Here is a 22,201-nt window from a genome sequence, read left to right on the forward strand (position 1 = left end):
GAGCCGGCTCCGGAAGCCCCAGCACCCCCGCCCCGGCCGCCACTGGCGCTTTGGAGAAGGCGGTCCGCGCGGGAGCGCGCCACGCGGGACCTGAGCTCCCAGCCGCCGCCACCGCCTCGGAACCCCCAGACCATCCCTGAGCCCACACCGATCCCTGAGCCACTGCCCGTCCCGGAGCCCTCAGCGCCCTTCCCCGGAGCGCCCCCCCACCGCCCCTCCCCGGAGCCCCCGCCCGCCCCTCCCCGGAGGCCCACCCCCCGCCCCCCGTGCGGGCCGCGACCATGGCGGTCCTGCGCGGGGCGCCCCTGCTCGGCTGCCTCCTGGCGCTGCTGGCACTGTGCCCCGGGGGGCGCCCGCAGACTGTGCTGACCGACGACGAGATCGAGGAGTTCCTCGAGGGTTTCCTGTCGGAGCTGGAGTCCGAGCCCCGGGAGGACGACGTGGAGGCCCCACCACCCCCTGAACCCACCCTTCCCGTCCGCAAAGCCCAGACAGGGGGCAAGCCGGGGGCGCGTCCGGGGGTGGCCGAAGAGGGTAAGAGCACCGGGTAGGGGTGGCCCTTGGTGTGATGGGGGGCCTCGGGGAGCCCTGCCCCTCAGGCTTGAATGGCGGGCCTAGGTGGTGTCTGGCCGAGGTCCAGTCTGCCCAGCTTGAGGAATGGCTCTGTAAGGCACAAGAGAGCCCAGATATCTGGCGGGACACTGTGCCAGGCAGAGGTCAGTGCTGGCTTGGAGCTCTTTGGGTTTGGAGACGCATCCAGCAGGTCCACTGCCCAGTGGAACTGGGTCCTCCCAATCCGTCATGCACAGCCCCAAACCCCCAGAGGGACTAGACATGAACTAACTGGGGACTTTGCTGCCCCCTGCCCAGGTCAGTTTGAACGGGAACGGCCCTGCCGTCCTAATGGGGCCACTCAGTCTGATTGTGGCACACACTGGCCGTGCCCACACCACTGCCAGAGTCCCAGCCTCCAGCCTTCCCTGGGAAGGATCCCCAGCACCCTGCTGCCTGGCACAGGAGCACAGAGCCGAGGGAGGGCGTTGCAGAAGACCCTCATCTCCACAAGGCTTCCAGGAGCACTGGGCAGTAGTCCTGGGTTATTGTGAAAATTAAACGAGGTGATGCGTCACCAAAGCATTTAGCCTAGTGCTTCTTATATAATCAGTTGTCAATAAATCTTAGCTGTTTATTGTGACCTTCCGGAGGGTGGGCAAGGGTCTTGCTGATCTCTCTCCCAGGAGACTCCAGGGCACCATCCATCATTCCTGAGGTTAGCAGCCCCTCCCCTTCATCCCGCTCTAGATCTTTCCTGGCTCCTCCCTGGGACCCATCTCGGCCTCCCCCGCCATTCCGGTCGAGATTGCTGTCCCGGCCTCTTGCACGCTGCTGTGGCAGCTCTGTTTCTCCTGTCTGCGTTGTGTAGATTTTCCAGTATTTCGGTCATGTGGCCCCCATTCCTCCATTACATTTTCAACAGCATTTGCTCAGGGGCCTGGAGGATTCCTACAGGCAGCCCTAGGCCCTGCCCCTGCTTCCTGCCTCCCTCAGACTCCGAGATGGGCGAGCAGCTGCAGTGCCCACCAATCCCTCTGTCCTCTGTGTGGCCTCAGGACCCCCTATGGTTATGGCTTCCAACCCACCCCAGACTCCTTACCCCTGGATAGGGGATAGCCCATGAGTGTCCCTTTTCTTGGAAGCTTTTCTAGCTTCAGAGAGGCCCCGGGCCCATGCCGTTTACTTTGTGTGGCAGTTGGCAGGGATGAGACTGCCTCCCCCTTTAGACTGCGCACTCTCCCCAGGCCTGGATGGCTTAGTCACCTCTCTGCCCCTCTGTGCCCAGCACAGAATAGTGGGCCCTGACTGGCCAAGGGGCCGTATGGTGAAAGAGTGGATTGTGAGATGCTTCTCTGGAGGTTTTGGCAGATGGGAGGACGAGGGCCTACCCCCTGGGAAGCTGAGCCACCCAGGCCAAGGTGTGGTGGTGACAGAAAGCCAATCCCAGCTCTGCCATGACTGCAAGTGGCTTAACCTCTCAGTTTCCCCCATCTGGGAAATGCAGGACTAACAGCAGCCCCTCTGCCCAAGTTGCAGGCACCCTGCAGGGGGTGGGGGGGCACATGGGGCACAGAGGGGGTTCTTCATTGATTTTACCTGAGTCTGCATCTTGAACAGCACCTCCAGGAAAAGCCAAAGACAAAGGGAAGAAAGGAAAGAAGGACAAAAGCCCCAAGGCGACCAAGCAGCCCCCGGAGGCGTCCTCCAGGCCGCCCAAGAAGCCCAAGGAGAAGCCACCCAAGGCCACCAAGAAGCCCAAGGAGAAGCCACCCAAGGCCACCAAGAAGCCCAAGGAGAAGCCACCCAAGGCCACCAAGAAGCCTAAGGAGAAGCCACCCAAGGCCACCAAGAGGCCTCTGGCTGGGAAGAAGGCCCCCATCCCAACCCCCTCCGAAAGCCCGAAGTGGCCACTGCCCCCAATCGCCAGCCCCAGCCTCGAGGAGCTGCCCCAGGAGGGAGGTGTGTGCTGGCTTTTCTGAGACTGTGGGGCTCTCACCTGCTGGGCTGCAGGGAGAGGGGGCTGAGGGCGGGTCCCTGAGGCCTCTCGCAGACCCTCAGAGCCCCCAGACTGGGCGGACGCTGTGGCCTCGTTGTTGTCCGTCCCTCGGTGCCGCTCCTCCCCTGGGGAGGGAGGGCTTGGCAGCCTCGTCGGGGGGCTTGCTCTCCACCGTCCTGGTATCTGTCCCCTGGGCCCCGTCCAGAGCCACCTGCCCACAGTGTCGCTGGGCTCTGAGCCTGCAGGGTGCCCACCTGCTGGGGCAGCTTTGCGGCAGGTCCTCCCAGACAGCAGGGCCTGGGCTCCCCGGAAAGCCATCCAGCTCTCTGGGCCCCCCCGGAAATGCCAGCAGGGTGCTGAGGGCTGGAGCAGCCCGGGCCTCCCGGGAGTGAGCTGTTCAGGGAGTGTCGGCAGGGCCCAGGTCTCATGGAGGTTTGCTGTGCAGCCAGTGGTCAGGGCGGGCCTCCCGTCCACCTGCTCCTGGGGTTTGTGTTGCAGACGGGCCCCTCCCAGATCCCTGGCAAGGCCCAGCAGGAGAGACCGACGTGGAGCGCCAGCCTGGTGAGTGGGCGCCGGCCACCTGGCCTCAGGGGACCAACCGCCCTGGCTTGCTGGGTCTCCAGGGTGGGCCTGGGTGGCGGCGGCGGGGAGTGTCTTCAATGAGGTGGCCACAAGCGCTCTCCCTCAGAGCCGGAGGAGGAGACGGAGCAGCCCACGCTGGACTACAACGACCAGATAGAGCGGGAGGACTACGAAGACTGTGAGTAGGACCCTGCCATCTGCGAGGCCCCGCCGGCCCCGCCGCCCCGCCTCCCCGCCTGGATCCCGCCCCCGGCCGCCCGGGTCCGTGCCGTCCACCTGGAGGCCCCGCCCTCCCTGGCCTCGGCCCGGCTCAGAGCGCCCCCTCTCCCCCAGTTGAGTACATCCGGCGCCAGAAGCAGCCCAGGCCACCCCCCAGCAGGAGAAGGCCGGAAAGGCTCTGGCCCGAGCCCCCTGAGGAGAAGGCTGAGCCGCCCGGGCGGGGGTTCGAGGCCCCGGAGGAGAGGATCGGTAGGATGCGGGCAGGCTTGGGGGGCGGGGTGCCAGGCGAGGGGGCTCTGGCTCACCCCTGCCTCCCACCTCCACAGAGCCGCCTCTGAAGCCGCTGCCACCCAACTATGGGGACGGCTACGTGATCCCCGACTACGACAACAGTGAGTGCCTAGGGCCCCTGCCCTCTGCATCCCAAGGTCGGGCTGCCCGTACCTCCAGCTCGGTGGCAGTTACCTGGCCGCCCTCTCCGGCCTGGCCGCCCTCCCCGATCTCCTCCCTCAGGCTGGGTTTTCCTGGCTCCCGACTTCGCTCTTCCCCGCATCGCCCTGAGCCCCAGTGGGCTTTACTCCTGGGCCCCCCGAGCTCCGGTCCTGGCCACCTCTCGCCCCTGTCCCCTCGGGACTCCCATGCCACCTTCCGCTCCCTCCTGCTCCCGGCCCCTTTGGACCCCATTCCCCTCCTCCTGGCCCGGTCCCCATCAACGCCTTGGCCCCAGCTCAGCCCTCCAGACCCCCCTTCCCGCCACAGGTGCCAGTCGTCCTTCGGGGCATGTCCGACGTCCGTGCCCCACTCCCTGCCCAGCCTTTCCCCACCTTTCTCCGGGCCACGCCCTGCTGGGGGGCCAGGCTGGTGACTTCCCCGGGGTCTCGCTCACCCCACCTGTGCCCAAGCAGCCTCCCCCTCCAGGAGGACCCTCCCTCCTCGTCCCAGCCCGTCTGGACTCTTTAAGGCCCACCCTGATCTCACCTCCTCACCTTGTGCACCACGTGCCCGGCCCGGCCCCCTGGGATCCTGTGAAGCTAGGAGCCCCGGCTCGTGGTGGGCCATCTCATCAGGGCTCTCCCTCCCCACAGTGGACTATTTCTTCCGGCCTCCCAGGCCCCGGAAGCCTGACCCTGGCCTGGAAACAGATGAAGAGAAGGAGGGGCTCAGTGAGTGGAACCAGGCTGCCCCCAGCCCCCCGTGCCGGCCTGACCCCCACCCCACCTGCCCCCTGAAGCCCCCCTTAGCCCGAGGCTAAGCCGATAGGCCCTTCCCTGCTTCTACCCTTCAGAGAAACCCAAAAAGGAGGGCAGCAGGCCCAAGGAGGAGGAGACGGACGACAAATGGACTGTGGAGAAGGGCAAGGACCACAAAGGTGTGTCTCTGGGGGCTGGGGGCTGGGCCCACACAACCTGGGTCCCCGTGAGAGGTCCGCCAGACCCCCAGCTGCTCTGGGACGCTCAGCACCACCTCCTCCCTTTGTTACCCCCAGGGCCCCGGAAGGGTGAGCTGGAGGAGTGGGCTCCAGCAGAGAAACTCAGTGAGTGAGGCGCTGCGGGGGCTCGGGGGAGCGGGATAGGTGCGGGGGGCTGGGGGTGGCTCTGAGGGCTACAGCATGGCTACGAGCGCCGGGGCTGCCGTGGGTGTGTATGGAGGCTGTAGGGCGGCTGTGACGGCTCTGGGGCCGTGCCATGGCTGCAGGGTGACAGTGATGGGGCACGTGACCCACCTAAGGCCACACATTGGTCCCAAACCCGGATTTCCTGTTGGCACTCCAGGCCTCCAGGGCCCCTTCCTGCTCTTAAAGTCCTGCGATGCGAAAGGGAGAGGCCCTGGAGTGTCTCTGTCCTGGGCCTGACCCCAGGGGACAGAGCTCGGGGCACAAGGCAGGTGTGCAGATGGCCCCAATGCAGACAATGCCTGGGACTGGCCAGGCCCTGGGGTGGCTGTCCCTGTGATTTCATGTGAGCCCCATGGCCCCTTGGAGCTTGGCATCATCAGCCCATTCTCCAGAGGGGGAAGCTGAGGCTCAGGGTGGGGAATCACAGGCTGGGGCACAGCTGCCCGGACTGGCGCCCCCTAATGTGAGGGGAAGTGGGCGCTGGGCTCCTCCGTTCTGGGTTCGGTGGAAGGAGGGACGGAGCCAGGGGACCACCAGCCTGGGGTGCCATGTCCCCAGAGTGCCCCCCCATCGGGATGGAGTCGCACCGCATCGAGGACAACCAGATCCGGTCCTCCTCCATGCTGCGGCACGGCCTGGGGGCACAGCGTGGCCGGCTCAACATGCAGGTGGGTGTCGGGACGGGCCCATCTCCCAGCTGGGTAGGGGTTCCCTGCCTGCTCAGCCCCCCTGCTGTCCCCGACAGGCCGGTGACACTGAGGACGACTACTACGACGGGGCGTGGTGTGCCGAGGACGACTCTCAGACCCAGTGGATCGAGGTGGACACCAGAAGGGCCACCAAGTTCACGGGCGTCATCACCCAGGGCCGCGACTCCAGCATCCAGTAAGTCTGCCAGGCTCACAGGCACTTGGTGGGGGAAGGTGGCTCCAGGCACAGCTCTGAGTCCCGTTCAGAACCTTCCAGTGGGCCCTCCAGGATCCCCACCACCACCACCGCCACTCCTCGGTTATGGCCGGTTGGTTCCCTGGGTCCAGATAAGCAAACCAATGGCCCACGGCCACGCAGCGGGCATGGCAGCCTCTCCTGACATCCAGGCCAACACCACACACCTGCTAGCTCTTAGGTTCTTGGGCCCAGGAGAGGGGGCTCAGGCCGCCTGAGGGCCTGGACCTGGGGCGGGGAGAGCAGCCTTACCCTGACCACCGTCCGCTCCCCAGTGACGACTTCGTGACCTCCTTCTTCGTGGGCTTCAGCAATGACAGCCAGACATGGGTGATGTACACCAACGGCTACGAGGAAATGGTGGGCACCTGAGCCCTCGGCCTTATACGCCCCTCATCTGAACCGCAGGTGGGCTCTCGGCTGGGGTTGGGGGCTGCTCTGAGGCCTGCCTCTTCCCAGACCTTCCATGGGAACGTGGACAAGGACACACCCGTGCTCAGCGAGCTCCCGGAGCCAGTGGTGGCCCGCTTCATCCGCGTCTACCCACTCACCTGGAACGGCAGCCTATGCATGCGCCTGGAGGTGCTGGGGTGCCCCATGTCCCGTGAGTGCAGGGGGCTGGCAGGGGCATGGATGGGCAGCTGGGGCAACCCGCGGTGGGCTGGCAGGTGGCCAGCTCAAGGCCCTTGCCTGCCCACCCTCTGCAGCTGTCCACAGCTACTATGCACAGAACGAGGTGTTGACCACCGACGACCTGGACTTCCGGCACCACAGCTATAAGGACATGCGCCAGGTTGGGGTGCTTGCCCTGAGGCCACGGACTGGGCTCAGGGCTAACAGGGGAGCCTCCCCATAGAGCAGACCCAGGCCGTGGGAGAGGTGTGGTCACTGGGGGTGGGCTGGGGGTGGCGGGAGTGGGTGGGCTGCGTAACTCTGTGTCTTCTCTGGCAGCTGATGAAGGTGGTGAACGAGCAGTGCCCCACTATCACCCGCACATACAGCCTAGGGAAGAGCTCGCGTGGGCTCAAGATCTACGCCATGGAGATCTCGGACAACCCCGGGGATCACGAGTTGGGTGAGGGCCCCGACAGACCCCTGGAGGCCTGGCCCTCCCCACGCCCAGCAGATTATAGAGGCAAGGCCCTGGCACTGTAGCTGGGTCTGCGCCGTTGATGTTTCCAGCTCACCACCTCCCACCTGTCTTTGGAGCCCCTTGCTGGGCCCTACAGTCTTCAGCCACCCTCACCCCCCTGGGGGTGAGGCCGGTTTGGGTCCTTCCTCAGATCCCCTGGGCCTCAGGCCTCGGGAGGCTGCTTGGTTGCTGAGGCTCCTGCCCTTGCAGGGGAGCCTGAGTTCCGCTACACAGCTGGTATCCATGGCAACGAGGTGCTAGGCCGAGAGCTGCTGCTGCTACTAATGCAGTACCTGTGCCGCGAGTACCGAGACGGGAACCCGCGCGTGCGCAGCCTGGTGCATGACACGCGCATCCACCTGGTGCCCTCGATGAACCCTGACGGCTACGAGGTGGCAGCGCAGATGGTGGGTGGAGGGAAGGGGGTCAGGGTGGGGCCAGGGTGGGGCAGGGCTGGGGGTGGGCTGCTGATGCTGACCCCCACCGGCTCCCCCAGGGCTCAGAGTTTGGGAACTGGGCGCTGGGACTGTGGACCGAGGAGGGCTTTGACATCTATGAGGACTTCCCGGACCTCAACTCTGTGCTCTGGGGAGCTGAGGAGAGGAAATGGGTCCCCTACCGGGTCCCCAACAATAACCTGCCCATCCCTGAACACTACCTGTCTCCAGACGCCACGGTGAGGCCGCAGCCTGGCCAGCAGGGCCTGTGGGAGCAGCCCGGACCCTGGGGTCCTGGAGCTCTGGACTTGGGGGTGGGCTGTGGGTTACCCAGCCCGGGCGCTGAGACTGCAGGGCCTTGGAGGGACTGAGGGGGCACGAGTACCAGTATGGGGTCTACATGGAGGGTGACGGAGGCTGGGGCCCACACCTCACATACTGGCCACCCTAGGTGTCCACGGAGGTCCGGGCCATCATTGCCTGGATGGAGAAGAACCCCTTCGTGCTGGGAGCGAACCTGAACGGTGGTGAGCGGCTCGTGTCCTACCCCTATGACATGGCCCGCACGCCCAGCCAGGAGCAGCTGCTGGCCGCGGCCATGGCAGCCGCCCGGGGAGAGGACGAGGAGGAGGCATCTGAGGCCCAAGAGACCCCAGACCACGCCATCTTCCGCTGGCTGGCCATCTCCTTCGCCTCTACCCACCTCACCATGACCGAGCCCTACCGGGGAGGGTGCCAAGCGCAGGACTACACTGGCGGCATGGGCATCGTCAACGGGGCCAAGTGGAAACCCCGCTCTGGGAGTGAGTCAGCCTGGGAGGGTCTGCGGTGGGGCCCCTGCGGTGTGGGCAGGGGTGACTGCGGCTCTGTGTCTGCCCTGCCCAGCTATCAACGACTTCAGTTACCTGCACACCAACTGCCTGGAGCTCTCCATCTACCTGGGCTGCGACAAGTTCCCTCACGAGAGTGAGCTGCCCCGAGAGTGGGAGAACAACAAGGAAGCTCTGCTCACCTTCATGGAGCAGGTGTGGGGGCTGCCGGCGGGGGGCAGGCGGAGGAGTGGGGCAGCATTCGGGGAGAGGGTGGTGAAGACCCCTGCACGGGACAGGGCAGCAGCAGAGCCAGCGGGCTCTCCATGTGGACACCCGCCCTGCCTCCCCTGCAGGTTCACCGCGGCATCAAGGGGGTTGTGACGGACCAGCAGGGCATCCCTATCGCCAACGCCACTATCTCCGTGAGCGGCATTAACCACGGAGTGAAGACAGGTACACAAGTGCACACCTCTACGCCGCTCCGCTTCCCGAGGCGGGGCACCGACTCTGTACGTGCCGTTGGCAAGGCAAGCCTGGCCTGCCCAGCACGTCCCTGCTCCTCTGGAGCCCCCCAGAGGGAGGGCTAGGGGGATCTCGGACAGGAGGACTGGGGCCTGGGAGGGGGCACTCCTAGGCAGCCGAACCCGTCCTCCCTCTGCAGCAAGTGGTGGCGATTACTGGCGCATCCTGAACCCGGGGGAGTACCGCGTGACGGCCCACGCGGAGAGCTACACCCCGAGCTCCAAGACCTGCAACGTGGATTACGACATCGGGGCCACCCAGTGCAACTTCATCTTGGCTCGCTCCAACTGGAAGCGCATCCGGGAGATCATGGCTATGAACGGGAACCGGCCCATCCCGCACATCGACCCGTCGCGCCCCATGACCCCCCAGCAGCGGCGCATGCAACGCCGCCGCCTGCAGTACCGGCTGCGCATGCGCGAACAGATGCGGCTCCGGCGCCTGAACGCCACCACCAGCCCGGCCACCGTCCCCACGTCGCCCCCCACCCCCCCGACACTGCTCCCCACCCCCTCCCTCGCCCCCTCCCCCGCCCCGAGTTCTACCCTGGGGCCATGGCACTTTCCACCCGAGACCACAGCTGGCTGGGAGGAGTCAGAGACCGAGACCTACACGGAGGTGGTGACGGAGTTTGGGACAGAGCTGGAGCCCGAGGAGGGCGAGGAGGAGAGAGAGATGGTCACGGGCCAGGAGATCCCCTTCACCACAGTTGAGACCTACACAGTGAACTTCGGGGACTTCTGAGAACAGGTCTGCCAACGCGCGAGCTTGCACCAGTAGTCACATTGCCTTGGCCTGCTCAGCGGCCATCAGCAAACGGAAAGACCCCCGGTGTGGACCCTGCCAGGAGGGGGCATGAAGTGACGGAGACCTGGGAGCCAGGGTCTGTGTCAGGCGTCTGCTCCACCGGCCGCTCTGCTGCAGGGCCGGGGTGGGACAGCTTGAGCGAGCCCGGGGGGGTGAGGGGTGGCAGACTTCTCCACCATCTGCTCCGGCCACACCAATAAACCAAGCTCACGGCAGATGTGTCACTGACCGCTTGCCATCCTGACCAGCTGGGAGGGCGGGGAGGAGGGAGGCTCCCTGCACAGGAGTGCCCTGGCCGCCACCGGGTCTGCCCAGCTCAACGCCAGTAAACACTCCGGCTTTATTTACAAAGGAAAAGCTACCATGGTGCTGACGCCACAGGGAAGGAAGAGCCGGGGCCTCTCTGGACAAGGCCGCCTTTGTGAGTCAGGGGCCCAGGTCCAGGCCTCCCAGGTCCTCCTCCTCTGCCCCGAAGCCTGAGAAGCTGATGGGCTGGCATACCAGGCTGCGCAGGTTCACAAGGCAGGCGGTCTGTGTGGTGCTGAAGTCCGGAACAGCCACCAGCAACACTGTCTGGTCCTCGGGGCCTGCACAGAAGCCACGTGGGAGTGCACCTTAGGTTCTGGGTGAGGCCTGTCTCAAAGGGAAGTCACCAGAAGTGAACAGGAGCCCCCTCCATCAGCACCATGGGAGCGTGGACCACAGAAGCTCCTTGAGACCAGAAACAAAAAGGGCCAGGGACACCATAAAGGTCCAAGGCTAAAGCCACACTGACCAGAATGAGCTCTGGTGGCGACAGTTTCAGTCCCTGCAGAGCCTGGGCTGTCCACCCATGGGCGCCTGGACACTCCAACACGGGCTTTCCCTGTGAGCCTTGGCCCCAGCTGAGAGCGTGTCACTCGCGTCAGCCCAGGCCTGGGACCCCCAGAAGACAAAACTTACCTCGGATGATTTTGGAGCCAAAGCTGAGGGTGTTGCCACAAAAGTAGACGTGAGGGCATTCCAGAAAGATGAACGGGTCGGTGTTATAGAAAGGGTAACAACCTGGAGAAGGAGGACCTACAGCTGAGAGTGGGGCTTCTCAGCCGCAGCACGGGGACACCTACACATCTGGGGTAGGGCTGTCCTGTGTAGGACGCGGGGTGCCATCTCACACACGTGACTCTGTAGCAGCCCTGCAGCTGTCACAACACATTGCCACGTGGCCCCAGAGGCAGGGCAGTATGCTCTGCTGCTGCCACCTTCGCCCTTCTGGGTGGGCACCGGGCCAGGGTGCAGTGCTCCTACCGGCCCTAGCTCCCATTATGCTCCCATGGCCTTCAGCCCTAAGCAGGGCCTTGGCCACGAATAGACGTAAGATTCCAGAGTAGCTCCCAAAACAAACGTCAAGCTTTGGGGCCTTTCCTTAGACAGGTCATGGCTAGGCTGGTGGGTGCAAATCCAGGCTGGGAACCCTCCGAGCATGATAGGAGCCCCTTTGGCCTTCCCCGGCCCTTTGCTCCACGCCACGTGTCTGAGTCCCAGTACCTAGGGTGTCAGGGGCTGTAGGGCTGATGTGACGGGCTTGCAGGGTCCACTCCAGGATCTCCAAGTGGTCCTCCATGCTGCTGTACCGGAAGATGTCACTCACGTTCTGTCCCGACGTCCCCAGGAATCTGCAAGGCAGGGCTCGGCTGACCCCACCTGGAAAGACACCGTCTGCACTCCTCCCACGGCTGCCAGCCCAGAGCTCACCGGGCACCCGCACAGGGAGTCCCGAGCCCGACTCCAGGTGGGCCCAACCCTCCCCTCCTGGTGCCACCGAGGCAGAAGGCCAGGGGTCAGCCTGGAGTGTGGCTACCTGACTCCGTCGATGGTGGCCTGGTAGGGGTTGGTGACCAGCTGGAGCGTGGAGTAGGCAGTGGCCAGTGGGAACATGCAGGGGTGCAGGGGCTGCTGGGGAAGCGTGTAGTTGGTTGGGTCAAATTCGCCTGGCATCACGTCCACGGGCACGGAGGCCTGGAGGGCACAGGGGCAGGGGAGCTCGCAGGGCCCAGCTCCCTCCATACGCACCCCGCTGGAGCCCACCTTCCAGTGCCCAACTGCAGCGCCAGAGACCCCGATCCCGAGCACTGGCCTGCCCCCAGCTCACTCACGCTCAGCTGCAGGAGGATCTCGTCCAGCATCTTGACAGCCTCCACGCTGGCTGCCTGGGCTTTCTTGGTTAAGTACTTGGCCTGGGAGTAGAAGCCCATACATAGGCTCTCAGGCCCCAAGGGAGGCTTAGATCAAAGCGATACCCAGAGCCCCCGCCAGGAGGGCTGAGAGCAGAGCAAAGCCCCACCCGCAGGGGACAGTAAGAGTTCTGGGCCTCCGGCCCCCGCCTCCGGCCTCAGAAAGCAGGGCCTGAGGACAAGGCCGGGCCCCCAGGCACAGGAGGTTCCTGGGTCACTAGACCTGCGAGACCCCGTGCCCGACGCTCCGTGGGGAAGAAGGGGCTTGAATGCAGGCAGGTGGGTGCCATACCTTATTGATGGAATCTCTGCTCTGGGTGTTGTGGCTCAGGAGGTTTCCGGCGAGGATGACCCGGGAGACGCGGGCGGCGCTGCACTGCTCCCCTTCATCCCCAAGTTGCCCCGTCACCACGTCCACCAGCAGCTGGGTGCCCAGCAGGCTCTCGCCCCCGCCTCCACCCAGGCCCAGGCCGGACACCAGCAGCACAAACCTGCCGGAGAAGTCGGGGTCTTCGTGGGTGCTGGGAAGACTGTGTGTGGAGCCCCTGGTGGGGCTCTGTCACCACCACAGGGGAGCAGGGGCCAGCGAGTGTGACTCCCCCGGACCACTGACCGCACCCGGGCCCCTGTTCCTCACCTGTCCGTGTCGAGGGGGCGTGTGGGCTTCTGGGGAGCAAGCCCTGCAAAGCAGTGGTCCTCCACCAGGAACTTCCCGTCGTCTCCTGCAGAGCCCAGCACAGCCAGGACTGTCCCTGGGGAGCAGCAGGGTCAGGCCCAGGAGGGGGGCCCGAGGGGCTACCACCCCCTTCCAGGCACCCAAGTGACAAAACCAGCAGCTCTCCTCTGCTGGTGAGTTCTCACTGAGGACTCAGGACTGGGCATCTGCTTCCTGGAGTCAAGTGCCTTCGGGCGGAGGTGGGAAGAACTGACCCCTACCTGGGTCCCACCCACCGCCTGAACCCAAACCCATGGCTGCAAGAATAATGCAGCTGTTCGCCAGCACCCAGGGGTGCGGGCCCCCCCTCCCCCTCCCCACCTGTGACCAGCTTTGCCACGTCGATGGTGCCCGCCAGTTTGATACGCTGCAATTCATCTTCCAAGATCAGTTCATCGTCTGCGTGGATGTATTTGCTCCGAGGAGGCTGGGGGAGCAGGTTGTGCTGGAATCCAAAGATGGGAGTGGTCATGGGGCCAGAGCCCACTCTGGCTCCGGTGCCATGTCAGTGAGATGGCCCTGCAGCCCCCTCCCCCATGGGCAGAGGCCCAGCCCTGATTCCCAGGATGCAAGGCAGGTGGCCCCATCAGTACCCCCGGGGAAGTATTCTGGGGGCAGCCCGTGTGGGCCTCACCTCTTCGCTGACCTCCCGCAGGATGGAGGGCTGGAGCAGCATGGCCTTGAAGAGGGTCCCTACCACACAGCACTTCTCCCCAGGCTGCAGCTCACCCAGCTTCTTAATTAGGACTCCACTGCCTGCGGCACAAGGGGTGTGAGCTCAGGGACGAGCCCCCCGCCACCCCCTCACGGCCACGGAGCTCTGCGGCCCTGGGGCCCTGGCCTCCACGAGGAGGGAGAGAGCGTCAAATGCAAGGACCCCTTAGACCTAAAGGATCACTTGGCCCCAGGGGAACAGAGGGACTCTGAATGTGCCTGGGCTCTGGATGTCAAGTGTCCTCACAAGAGAGACAGACATGCAGAGGAGGCGACGTGAAGACGGGGCAGAGACGGGAGGGATGCAGCCGCGGGCCCAGCAGTGCCGGGGCAGCCACCAGAAGCTGGAAGGGGCAAGGAAGGACTGGAGGGAAGGCGGCACTGCCGACACCTGCATTTTGGAGCCCTGGCCTCCAGAACTGGGAGACAATAGACTTCTGTTGTTTGAAGGCACTCAGTTTGTGGCTTTGTTGTTACAATGGCCACGGGAAGCTAATGCAGCGTTTCTTCACTTATACCTAAATTATAACGCTGATCCTTAGAAAGAGGTATGCCAAGTCTCAACACAGCCCTGCCCTGACAATATGACAGTTTCTTTTGAGAGTTTGGATTCTTTCATCCGCCCCACAAATGCCTCGTCGTCTGAAAACAGAGATGCCCCAAATTCAAACTTCATATCCCCACCCGCCCCATTCTGCTCCCTGTGGAGTCATCAGAGGCCCTGGGATCCCAGAGAACAACACACAGGAAGCGTTAGGGACGGGCAGGAAGACAGGCATGGGAGAGGGGCGGTATGCAGGGGTCACTCGGGTGAGCAGGAGGGAGGAACCACATCCCAGAAGGCCTGAGGGTTTGCTAGTACAGACCCCAGGCCTGGAGAAAACACTAACAGGAGGTGATGGGATAATGTAGACTCGGGACCAGCCCGTTCCTTAGCCCGGTGACACCAGCACATGTCCCTCCTGCCCCGGAATAAGCAAGAACATCCCACAGATCCACGCCCCGGGGAGCGAAGGGGAGTACTTCAAAATAAGATAAGGAGGGCGCCGGCACTGGATAGAAATGCCAGACGCCAACAGAGACAACAGAGGCCAAAGCCACAATGTCCACCGAGCCCTCACTCAGCCACAGGTGGCCGTGCCAAGCCCTGCGCTTGGAATCCTTCCACCCCCGACAACACGCCATTGCAGATATTATTACCCCACCACCTGGCTGAGGAAACTGAGGCACAGACAGATTAAGGAACATGCCCAAGGCTACCCAGCTGAGATCCAGTGTGCATGTCTGAGCACCAGGTAGAACCACACAGCCCTGTGCTGAGGGCGGGACATCTGTCCATCCGGCAGAGTGTGGGCGCCAGGCCAGGCGCCAGCACCGAGAGTGAACCCGAAGGCCCATCCTTGCCCTCACTGAGCTTCCGGCGCAGATGGAGGGGCAAGAGCAGGAAAGGCGGGACCTGCCGCTGGGACGAGTGCTGCGAACAGACAGGAGTGAAGGCAGTAGATGCGGAGAAGGCTCTGCTGGCCCAGGCGGCCTCTCGAAGCACAGGATGTTTCAGTTGAGGTTGTGATGGAAGCCTGGGGACAGCACGTGCCAGGCGCAGGGAGAGCCAAAAAAGGCTTGAGGTGTTCAGGAAACTTGTGAGTGGAGAGAGGTGAATTCTGAGATGGCCTGAGCTCTGGGGAGGAAGCCTGGCCACGCAGAGAAGCCAGGTGGTGAGCGAACGATGCTGCCTACTGTCAATCACCCAGCCAAGGCCCCATTCATCGTGGGCCCCACTCTGTGAACAGAATAAAATGGCTGCTTTCTGTCACTGGGCAGCTTTGTTAGAAGAGAAACCTGGCGGGGATATGTATATACGTGTAACTGACTCACTCTGCTGTACAGTAGAAACTAACACAACATTGTAAAGCAACTGTACTCCAATAAAAATTAATTTAAAAAAAAGGAGAAGAGAAACCTGGTACCACGGCAGATGCTGCTGTAAAGAATCTAAAAGATGACATTGACCTTAGGCTCGGGGAGGGTGTCCTCGAGGACTTCAAGGAAAGTGAGGGAAAGGCATTGGGAGCCAGAGGAAGGAGACCCTTGTTATGTGGCAGAGAAAAGGTGAATAACACTTTCGCCTGCAGTAAAGAAAACAGAAAACATCTCTAATATGACGATGTAGCTAGGAGATCGGGTCAAGTGTTCTCCTGGCTGCCTATAATAAAACCAGAGTCAATCCAGCTGACCTGGTGGGATGGGACAGGCCTGGGAGCCAGTGCTTCCCAAAGCTTTCCCAGGGGTTCCAATGTGCAACCTGGGCTGAAACCCAGCAAGCCTGGTGCTGGGCGGCGGGGGACAATAAAAATGAATACGACATGGTCTCACCCACAGAATTTCAGTTTAAAGACATAACAGATGAATTGAAAACTATGTGGAAAGCTACCCTTTTTTTTTTGTAATTTTTTTTTTTTTTTTTGGCTGCACCATGAGGCATGTGGGATCGCAGTTCCCCAACCAGGGATCGAACCCATGCCCCCTGCGTTGGAAGCGAGGCGTCTGAACCACTGGACCACCAGGGAAGTCCCAGAAAGCCACTCTTATAAACAGTAACAATGGGGTGATGGGGCATCACCCAAAAGTTGGGGTGGTGGGGGTCCTGCTTCATCAAGAATAACTTAAAGCAGGAAAGATCACCAAGGAAGAAATGAGGGAAAAAAAGAAAAAGGCCTGCACTGCCCAGGCCACTTGATTAGGAAAGACAGACGCCCCCAAGGGTCTGGAGATCCGTGCCCAACAAACCCAGAAGCACTTCCCCAAACTCATTACTTACCCCAGCGCTGCTGGGCCCGGTTCACCAGGAAGGGCCTCATCTGGATGAGGCGGGTGGCATAAATGTGGGCATACTGCCGGCTAAAGTTGCGCTCCCCAAGCCGGAAGGGCTGCGAGGAGTTGGTGTAAGTCACCACGGGCAGCCGGGCAAAGGTAGCGTTGCTGGCTGATGGTGGGGACAGCAGAGTGTGGGCCCTCTGGGCAGCCTGCTCAGAAAACATGTCCGTGCTTGGTGTGTCCAGACGGCTGTGGCCGGGAGAGGGAGGAGGTGGTCCCTGAAAGGACACAAACGCAGTCCTGCAATCCCTGCAACCTCCACGGCAGCCGTGTCCCTAGTGTGGCTCCACCGCACCCACAGGGCACTGAGGGTGGGGGAGACTTGTAGTGCACACCAGACTTCGGCCAGAACAGCACCTGGAACTCAACTATGTTGGATACCAGTGTCCCCTGTAACCTGCAAAAAGGGAGATGAGGAAAGCTAGGAAATGCTTCTCCCACCTGGAGCTCTCCAAACCCATCTCAGGTGTCCACTGCCTGCTCCACACCTCCACCTGGACAATGATCAAGGTCTCACATTCCATGCCCCAAACGGAATTCCTCATGTGCCTCCATCCAGCTCCCTGGCACCTGCACCATCTCAAGGCACGAGGCCAGCCTTATTATTACACAAGCCTACCATAAAATAATTAGGCTATGATTTAAAATATAAATAAAACAAAACATAAATCAGTAACTTCTCTGCTCGAAACCCTCCAAAGGTTCCCCATTTCACGGAATAAAACCCCAAGTCCCTACAGTGGCCTATGAGACCTGACCCACTGGTCCTGCCCTCCTGTCGCCCCACCAGGAGACCTGCTCTTCTCCCTCAGGTCCCTCAGGTCTGCTCAAACCTCACCTTCTCCACCTGCAACCCTCCCCTGGCACTTCTGCTCCTCCAATGTTTATTGTTTTCCATGGCGTTTACCTTCCAACAAACAATACATTTTAAGTTTATTGTCTGCCTCCTCTGACTAGAATAAAAGCTCCAGGAAAGCAGAGGTTATCAGCACCTGAGCCCACTTTCCAGAAGCAGCCCGGAGCCCCACTGAGACGTACTGTAGGCGTCAAATCCACAGCAGGTTCCAAGATCAGTGCGTGGAGCAGCTCAGTCATTTCTTTACATGCGTACAGGGATGATAATAGTTTGCATGGAATGGGTTAAAAAAGACGTGGCACTAAACCCGATTTCTTCCTCCCGCCTTTTTAGCACAGCTATTAGGTGGCTTGAATTCTGTCCCTATAGAACAGCTCTGGGCTGGGACGGTATCTGAATCAACTTTCTGCCCCCAAAGTGCAGAGCGGGGGCAGCGCTCTGGCCGCAGTCTCGAAGGAGCCTCGCGGCCTGAATCCCCAGGCCACGTCCCCGGCCCCCACCCTGGGGCCGTCTTGGGGGATACAGCAGAGAGCCTGCTCAGACCTCCCTCGCGAGATACCTGTTAACCCGCCCCCACGCGAGGACACCCAAAGAGCCAGCACCCCCCAAGCATCCACGCGGCCCGGGAAAGCGAGACCCCACTCACCTCGCCGCACGCCGCGGCCCCGCCCACAGCTGCGCGCCATCTCCCGCCAATCCGCGCGCCTTGCCACGCCCACAGAGGCATCCCGCCAATCACAGCGTGTTCCACCATGCTCATCATCGCGGGGACCGCCCGCCGCCGCGCACTGCCTCCCGCCACTCCGCGAGCCTCGCCCCGCCCATGCTGCATCCCGCCAATGATAGCGCGCTCCACCATGCTAATCACCCCACAGGGCTCGCCCACAGCCGCGCCCCGCCCCGTCCATTGACGCGCGCCCCGCCCCTGAGCTCTGCGCGTGCGCGGGGTCACGCCCCCGATTCCAAGGGAAACGCGGGGCGGGGTTGCAGCTTAGGGACCAGTGTGCACGCGTGTGCGCCGTGACGCCCCGACCCGGCCCTTACCGGAGGCCTGACCCTGAGGTCGCTGCGCCTTCCCGAGAGTTGGCGCCCCTTGCGCCACTCCAGGACCCCGCTGGGTGCCCGCCTCTGCGGTGGACGGTGGGAGGGCTGAGGACGATGGTTGCACCGCCTAAGGGGAGCGATTACTCTGCCGCAGGTCCGAGGACAGGGCCGGGCACTGGGATCCAGGACAGCGGGGGAGGGCTTAGAGTTAGGGTCAGGGAAGCAGACTGGCTGTCTGAGGCCCTCCGCACGGGGCCAACAGCCCTGCCAGCCTCCACCCAAAACTCCCTGGTCTCTGTTGCCCTCACTGCCTCTATGTCATCCACACTCCTCCCTACCCACCAAGGATTTCTCGTGCCGTCCCGCACTTCGTGCGGGCTCTTTTCCACATCTCCACCAATCCACATCGCTTGGAATTCCTAAGCGAGCCCGAGTGGCTCTTCCCCATGACGCTTCCTCTCCACTCCCACCAGCGCCGGGATTCAGTCTCTTTAGCACATGCTGTTCTGCTGGTTCACTCTGCATCTGTTTCCCAAGTCCCAGTCTTGTCTCCGCAACAAAGTAGATAATAGTTATGGATAACACATAAAAGCCCTTGCTATGGACCTGACACTGTTCTAAATTCTTGACACATACAAATTCAGCGAATCCTCCAATAACCCTTTGAAGATGAGGAAACTGAGGCACTGAGAGGTCACACGGCTAGTGAGTAACGACTAGGATTCACTCAGGCAGCGTGACTCAGCCCTGACATTGTACGTGTGCTGGCCCTCTGCGTATGCAGGTCAGCTGAACTGCCCATCTAATTACCCATTACTTCACTTTTGTCCCTGCCGTTCAGACATTTGTCAAACATCCAATTAGACTGGATTGGGTAAGTCTGCCCTCAGAGGATGTGCGGGAAGCTAGTCTAGTTCACTTACCACAGTGCCTGACACATGGAGACTCCCAGTTCAGCCTGTATTTGTTGAATGAATAGATGAGCACTTTTCGGGGTGGGGGTGGGGCGGGGCACGTAATGTGCTAAACGTCTCAAGAGCATTATCTTACTGAGTCTTACCATAGCCCTGTGAGGCAGGTACTATGATCTCCGTTTTACAGAAAGATTCATAGTTGCACAGGGTCACACAGCCAGGGAGCCGGGGGCTGGAATTGGAACCCCCCCGCCTGATACTCCTGCTCAGACATGAAGCTGGGCAGCCTCTCCACTGAGGTGGGCTACTGGCAGGCCTGTGTCAGGCACGCAGTTGGGGCAGGTGAGGGGGTGTGGGACAGACCCGGGGGCAACAGTCATCGTAGGAATGATGGTGGCTGGGAAAGGGGGGGCTGTGGACAAGTGGGTGTGCTTCCATGGGCGGAACATCCCTCCCTAACTCTCTTCCCCTGGCTGTCTGCAAGGACGGAAAGGCTTAAGTGTTGACTTTCCCAGCCTCCCTGGCAGCCAAGGGTGATGATGAGATCAGATCTGGCAGAGATGTAGGGGAAGTCTGGCAGGGATGCGGGCAGGGGGGGAAGGTTGGGTTTCTGAGAAATCTGGTTTTGTGATAAGAAGGAGGGGCACAGCCTACTGCCTTTCCCCGTTCTTTCTGTAGTGAATACAGTGCCTGGTAGTGTCCGGCAGAGATGCCAACCCGGATACCACTTAGCTACTGAACCAGGACCAGCAATTGCTAACTTCTTATTTTATTTTAGAAAAGGAACCCCTAATTTGTTTTCCCCACTTTGGATTTTCTGAACGTGAAACGAAACATGTTTTTTTGTTTATTTGTTCTTTGGCAGCACTGTGTGGCATGCGGGATCCTAGTTCCCCAACAAGGGATCAAACCCACACCCCCTCCATTAGAAGCACAAAGTCCTGACCACTGGACCACCAGGGAAGTCGCCCAAACATGTTCTTTTTTTTCCTTTTTAAAAAAAAAATAAATTTATTTTTGGCTGTGTTGGGTCTTCGTTTCTGTGCGAGGGCTTTCTCTAGTTGCGGCTAGTGGGGGCCACTCTTCATCGCGGTGCATGGGCCTCTCACTATCGCGCCCTCTCTTGTTGCGGAGCACAGGCTCCAGAAGCGCAGGTTCATAGTTGTGGCTCAGGGCCCCAGTTGCTCCACGGCATGTGGGATCTTCCCAGACCAGGGCTCGAACCCGTGTCCCCTGAATTAGCAGGTGGACTCTTAACCACTGCGCCACCAGGGAAGCCCAATCACATAGAATTTTATTTCTCTTCTTGTGGACAGGAGGTCTAGGTGTCGTGTGGTGCCCCCAAGTGTCAGGGACCCAGCTGGGTCCAGCTCACGCCCCCCCAACAGCCCTGGGGGTCGTATGCCAGGAAGGGAGGTAAAGAAGGGCACACATCTGTCTCTTAAGGGCAAAACTGATACGCACTGGGTCACACCTACCGGCAAGGAGGCTGAGAAGTGTAGACTTTACTCTGGGGCTAGAGACTGGCAATGAGGAGTCCGCCACGTGTGGCCCTGGGAGGTACCTCCACCGTGCCTGGTACAGGAGTGCTCAACAAGCATCAGGTGCTGTTCACATCCAGACCTGCCTCTCCTTCACAGATGAGGAAACCGAGTCCCAGAGAGGGAGCAGGGGTCGTTCAAGGTCACTCACCTACACGGTGAGTGTGGCCCCGACTCCCAGGCCTGCTCCTTTGCTGCGGAGAAGGCCTCCCCCAGCACGGTGCCTCCCTCTGCATCTCCACATTCCTGGCCTTTCAGACCAGAAGAGTCTAGACGGCTCACTGCAAAGAAGAGGCAAGTGTATGTAGATCTATTATTTACTAGTCTCTCCAGCGTAACTGCATCCTTGCTGCAGTGAAATCAGAGCAAAGCACCAACACTGAGATCTCTGGGATCCACTCAGTCACCCAAACTGGGGGACTGGACCTCTCAGCCTGCTGGGAGAGGGCCTGGACCAGAGGGTGGGTGAGGTGGGCTATGGGGACAGTGACAGCCATCAGACCCTGTCAGCTAATTCTCCAGACAGGCCACATCTTCTGGAGAAGCAGACTTATCACAGATTTCTCATGCCAGGGCAGAACTGATAAAAGAGGCTGTCTCTAACTTTATCAGTGGTGTCAAAATGGCTAAAGAAAGAATGTGAGCCCTGCCTCTGAGATGGGGTGGAGGCAGGGCAGGGACTGGGGCCCGGGCTGGGGGCTGCACAGTCTCAGGATAAAATTAGAAAATACAGTGAACTGGGGCCTGGATCCACCCTGGCCAGCCCGGTGAGGCCACTCGGTCCCCACCCTCCCATCCCCCACTGCCCACCCCCTCCAGCGAGGCTGAGGCTCCGGTGGGATGGAGCTTCAGGCGAAGCTGGGGTGATAATTCAAAAAACATCTCCTGCCAACCCAGAAAACCTCTCCACCAAAGTCACAAGAAGACAGACGCGTTACTGAATAAGCACGAAGCCAGGACTCTGTGCTCATCACAGAGATGGCAGAGCAGGAAGTAGTCTCGCCCCTTTCATGCCAGTTCAACCCATCTGTCCTCGTCCTCAAGAGAAACAGAAACCAGTCCTGAGAGGCCTGGCAGCCCTGTCTGTCACACAGCTCACCGGCCGCCCACCCCGCCCTGCCCCACTGGGACTGAGGGGGCCACCTGCGTTTGCTAACCGCCTTTATCTGGAGGAAAAGCAAACTTCTCATTTCTTTACAACTGGAAGCAGGCTTGCAAGCCAGGCCACGGAAATAAGGCTCCTACCGCACAGGGCATCTGGCCGAGGGGGGTGCAACCTCTCTCCAGAGAGATGCCCCCAGGTTCTTGGGAGACGGTCCAGCGTTGTCAAACTGGCAAGAGGCTGATTTAGCTTTTAAACAGATTTACACACACACACAAGAAAGAGAAGGGAAAGAACTTACAAGTTTTCTAAAGGAAATGCTCTAAGGAAGGGGAGGAGAGTGTTTACGTTCTTTGCATCAGCGAGTATTAACTTTTTCTCATTTTAAATTTGCATTTGCCTTTACAGCCATCTCTGCTTGCACCACTCAAAGCCCAAGGGACTCAGCAGCACAGCGGGCCGGCCCTGGCTCAAGGCCCTCCTGCGGGTCTTACTGAGGACTCTAGCCTGAGAGACAGCTGCTCCGCGAGCTCCGAGGAACTGCTCTGAAGAGGAAGGGGAGAAGCCAATTTATATACGATTTTTTTGGCTAGGAAATACAGGTAG

General features: G+C 61.2%; 2 protein-coding genes across 2 annotated transcripts; one reads left to right on the forward strand and one right to left on the reverse strand.

Annotated features, from left to right (window-relative positions):
* Positions 1–281: 281 nt before the first annotated feature.
* Positions 282–9,837, forward strand: AEBP1 (AE binding protein 1; the record flags this gene model as incomplete). Its single annotated transcript, XM_079711696.1, has 21 exons — positions 282–534; positions 2,173–2,514; positions 3,050–3,112; positions 3,240–3,311; positions 3,467–3,601; positions 3,679–3,744; positions 4,438–4,515; positions 4,638–4,721; positions 4,839–4,886; positions 5,526–5,635; positions 5,713–5,852; positions 6,188–6,272; positions 6,372–6,516; positions 6,620–6,705; positions 6,864–6,987; positions 7,255–7,451; positions 7,541–7,720; positions 7,933–8,284; positions 8,367–8,506; positions 8,647–8,746; positions 8,955–9,837. The coding sequence occupies 21 exons, from the start codon at positions 282–284 to the stop codon at positions 9,557–9,559; spliced, it is 3,405 nt and encodes a 1,134-aa protein (XP_079567822.1). The 3' UTR covers positions 9,560–9,837.
* A 4-nt stretch (positions 9,838–9,841) lies between these two features.
* POLD2 (DNA polymerase delta 2, accessory subunit) lies at positions 9,842–16,317 on the reverse strand. The gene is made up of 10 exons (XM_079711697.1): positions 16,079–16,317; positions 13,185–13,302; positions 12,872–12,995; positions 12,473–12,587; positions 12,128–12,326; positions 11,758–11,838; positions 11,463–11,620; positions 11,150–11,277; positions 10,565–10,666; positions 9,842–10,209 (listed from the first exon to the last, which is right to left on the reverse strand). Exons 1-10 carry the CDS (start codon positions 16,300–16,302, stop codon positions 10,049–10,051), a joined length of 1,410 nt encoding a protein of 469 aa, XP_079567823.1. The 5' UTR covers positions 16,303–16,317; the 3' UTR covers positions 9,842–10,048.
* Positions 16,318–22,201: the final 5,884 nt, after the last annotated feature.

Source organism: Hyperoodon ampullatus (assembly GCF_949752795.1).
Source record: "Hyperoodon ampullatus genome assembly, chromosome: 9".
Taxonomy (NCBI): domain Eukaryota; kingdom Metazoa; phylum Chordata; class Mammalia; order Artiodactyla; family Ziphiidae; genus Hyperoodon; species Hyperoodon ampullatus.